At 55.7% G+C, this 3,324-nt stretch overlaps 1 protein-coding gene across 2 annotated transcripts; it reads right to left on the bottom strand.

The window, feature by feature from the left end:
- Nucleotides 1–843: 843 nt before the first annotated feature.
- Nucleotides 844–3,248, bottom strand: TK1 (thymidine kinase 1). 2 transcript variants are annotated; one of them, XR_004842691.1, is made up of 5 exons: nucleotides 3,150–3,248; nucleotides 2,739–2,828; nucleotides 2,528–2,647; nucleotides 1,826–2,407; nucleotides 844–1,711 (listed from the first exon to the last, which is right to left on the bottom strand). XR_004842691.1 is itself a non-coding variant. In XM_009644099.2 (4 exons), exons 1-4 carry the CDS (start codon nucleotides 3,234–3,236, stop codon nucleotides 2,249–2,251), a joined length of 456 nt encoding a protein of 151 aa, XP_009642394.1. In that variant the 5' UTR covers nucleotides 3,237–3,248; the 3' UTR covers nucleotides 844–2,248. The 2 variants fall into 2 exon arrangements, 1 of the variants encoding a protein (XP_009642394.1); XM_009644099.2 differs by having other exon boundaries at nucleotides 844–2,407.
- Nucleotides 3,249–3,324: the final 76 nt, after the last annotated feature.

The raw sequence follows: 3,324 nt of genomic DNA, 5'->3' as shown, positions 1-3,324 counted from the left end.
CCCCTGGGACTGCTGCCCTGGCCCATCCGGGCTCCAGTGCCTTTCCAGCCCTGCTGGCTGCAATCCCTCAAGTGCCGGCTCTCGCTGCCGTAGCACAGCCGGGCAGCACAGTCCAGCTCCTGCTGGCCACCAGCTCCCCGTGCCTTCCCCCCTCAGCTGCTGCTGGGTGCGCTTGATGCCAAAGCCCTGTCTTCTTTTGCCTAAACTCCCGTGCTGTGCCTTCTCAGAGCCTGCACCAGAGCTGCCGGTGCTCGGGTGACGCGGTGTGGATCCGTGGGAGCGGTGAGTGCTGGGCTCCCAGCGGGGCTGTGGCTGCTCCAGATGCCCCAGGCCCTTCCTGGGGCACTTTCCCTGCTGACTGGGCACCCGGCCCCCCCCTCACTTGCCCCCACCTATTTTTCTGTTGTGAAGCTGCTGCCAGCAGCGGTGTGGGTGTGCGAGCTGTCGCTGCTGGGGCTGGCCTTCAACTAGTTGTTTGTTTGTCATGGTAGAGATGGAATAAACTTTTTCACCTAGCCACCACGTGCCCTTCTTCTCTGGGGAAGAAAAACAGGTTCCTCCTCCCTCCCCCTGGGCCGGGGCGGGGGGTTCCGGGCAGGGAAGCAGCAGAGCAGCCAAGTGTTGCACTGCCAAGAGCATGCTGACGCTGGGGCTATTTTTAGGCAAGCCCTCCTGCTCCTCGGGTGTTTGGTAGAAGGTTTGAGCAGAGAGCTCCAACACCAGCCCTGCACCCAGCCCCAAGCAATCAGCCTCACTGTTCACAGCAGGGAAGCCTTTTCAGAGCAGTCTGGAATAAAACATAGAGGTAATTTTATTTATTAACCTAAACCAGTAGCAGTGCTGCCTCCGTCCCTCAGGGGAAAGCCCAGGCTTGGCAATCAAGTGCTTGCGAGTACCACAACTGTCAGCGCACCACTTAATGCAGAGGGAGCGGGGGCTTTCACCAACACTCTTGTGACCACCTAGGGAGCCCAGCCTCCGAGCTGGAGGGCATAGGCAAACAGAGGGGGCTGCATTTGTACGTGGGGATTTGACTTGGCAGAACCAAGAGCTACTGCTCAGAGCCTGCAGATGCTGGCTTACAGGGAAAAGCACTTCTGTAAGGAACAAGGGGGAAAAAAAAAAAAATCTCAAATAAAAAAAACCCCTTCCAGAAGCCAAGTCAAGCAAAGGAGGAAAAGGATTCTTCAGTCAACTTATAGCAGAGGAAGAATCGGCCTCGAGAACTTTTGGAAGGCTTGGGAGAGAGCAAGACACATGACTGGAGTTGAGAGCCATCTGCTCGAAGCAGAGACCCTTTTCCAAGTAGCTGTGTCTTCACAGAAACAGCCCAAACCTTTACAGATTAAATTCTAACCAAGCACTGAAGTGGCAGCACCAAGCTTGGACCTGACCCAAAACACCCTGATTTTGGAGAGGAGGCTCTGTCTGGAGTCTAGTTCTTCCAAAAGGAACTCCACCTTAATACACGGACTCCTGCTAGGCTACTGCTAGCCCTTTTGAAGTTGAAAAGCTCAGCAGAGCCTCCTGTCAGGCCACCAGCCAAGCCTGCCTTCCTTCCCTTTCCCCTCCTCTGTTTCAACAGAAATTTACCGGACAGTTACAGCAAGCGAGCGAAACGGTGAACAGAGAGGCTGGGCACGAGCATTCAAAGGGACCGCTGAGGCCAGGCCACTGCTACGCGTGTCAGTTGAAGAGTTGTGCCACAGATCTACAACAAAGAACATATCATCTCCTCAGGCTGCATTAAAAAAAGGAAGTGGGTTTAAAATACTAAAGTTACTGTATGTTGTCTTAAGAAACCTGGAATTTAGCAACAGCTTACAAGAGATAAAGAAACAGTCGCATTCGCAGGCAAACAAACCAGCCACCGGTGCCAGCCTGAACACATGCAGATACCCAGGAGAGCAGGCCAGAGCTCCGGCGGGCAATGGAAGCCCTGCAGCCCAGCTTGCTGAGGCAGTTGCCCAGGACAGCATCATGTGTGGCAGCATCAGTAACTACACTGCTCCCTGGTCAGCATTCTGAGAGAGGAACTTGCTTCTGGTTGGGCTCCCAACCCAACACGATCAGGTCCAGTTGATGCCCCTCTTCCTGGCGCCTGGTGCAGAGGAACAGCGGCTTGGTTTGGCAGGTGGAGCAAAGGCACTTAACAGTTTTGCTAAAAGCAGGGGAAGCCATATCTGGTGTCGGAGCCGTAGCATTTAGCTTCCTTTCTATCATTCTCCCCCATGCGGGAGCTCAGCAGTCAAGAAGCAAAGATTTTCCGGGAGACAGCCACGTCCAGCTGCTTCACCCCCATGGGCACATTCTCCTTGTTTTCCAACCCAGGCTGCTGAGGCCGCTTACGGAAGTAGCAGGCTCGGCAGACAGAGTGGTACTTGTCTGCTCCTCCAATCACTTCAACCTGGCAAGAAAGTTGGGAGAGCAACTCTGGAGAGACCAGTTCCCCTGAGGAGATCCCTCTAGACTAGCAGGGCTGGCAGGGTGAAGCTACTGAGGTGCTTTCTGTTCCAAGGGAACTCACCTCCCTCTCAGCTCCCAGCCTCTTTGTGTAGGAGGCTTCTCGGTAGCATTCCATGCACACAGCGTTCAGCTTCACCACGCTCTCTGCCAGCGGCACCAGGTTCAGGATGCTCCCAAAGGCCTGTGCCAAGACAGAAGGGGCAGTTCTGTTGGGTGGCTTCTACAAGGATCTACAAAGCAGCTGTACTAAAAAAAAAAAAAAAAAGTTTTACCTTTCTCTGGAAAGTCCCATCAAGAGCAGCAACGATGACGGTTTTCCCAGCATTGGCCATCATCTCACAGAACTCCACGATGTCTGGGAACTAGAGGAGGTACAGAGCCAGCGTCAGGAGGAAGGGGCAGCACTTTGCTCAGGATCCAGCAGCACATGCCAGACAACAGCACAGGGCACAAAGAAAACTAGAGCCACGTTGCCTATCCGTGAAATGGACTCCAGGCCCCCGTCCTCAGCCTGCAGGGACTAAGGGAAGGGAAGGGCTTGACTACACCAGCATAGTCCAGCAGGATCAACCTGCCCCGGGGGATTTCTTCCCACCCGCTCCTACAGAGGATTCAGACCTCAGGGTGCTCTGAAGGTTGCATCCTGCAGAGCTGCCCAGGACCCGCCCTGGCCATGCACTTACAAACTGGCCCTCGTCAATGCCGATGACCGCAGAGCCCAGCGCCTCCTGGTACACGTCCTTGAGCAGGCAGGCTGGCAGGGCCTCCATGGTGTTCCTGGGGGGGAGGGCAGGGCGGTGAGCCAGGCAGCCCAGCCGCCGGGCCCGCAGGGGTGGGTGCCCCCGCCCCGGGGCCTCA

Source organism: Egretta garzetta, unplaced genomic scaffold (genome assembly GCF_000687185.1).
Source record: "Egretta garzetta isolate BGI_Z169 unplaced genomic scaffold, ASM68718v1 scaffold381, whole genome shotgun sequence".
In the NCBI taxonomy this organism is placed as follows: domain Eukaryota; kingdom Metazoa; phylum Chordata; class Aves; order Pelecaniformes; family Ardeidae; genus Egretta; species Egretta garzetta.
This window is presented reverse-complemented; position numbering and strand designations above follow the sequence as displayed.

What these genes read in the sequence shown, in the direction of transcription:
- TK1 (XM_009644099.2), bottom strand. Translation starts at nt 3,236, where the DNA reads ATGGAGGCCCTGCCAGCCTGCCTGCTCAAGGACGTGTACCAGGAGGCG. An exon ending in GCATTGACGAGGGCCAGTTT is followed by an intron (nt 2,829 to 3,149) that starts GTAAGTGCATGG and finishes TACCTCCTCTAG; the next exon opens with TTCCCAGACATCGTGGAGTT. An exon ending in ATGGGACTTTCCAGAGAAAG is followed by an intron (nt 2,648 to 2,738) that starts GTAAAACTTTTT and finishes GTCTTGGCACAG; the next exon opens with GCCTTTGGGAGCATCCTGAA.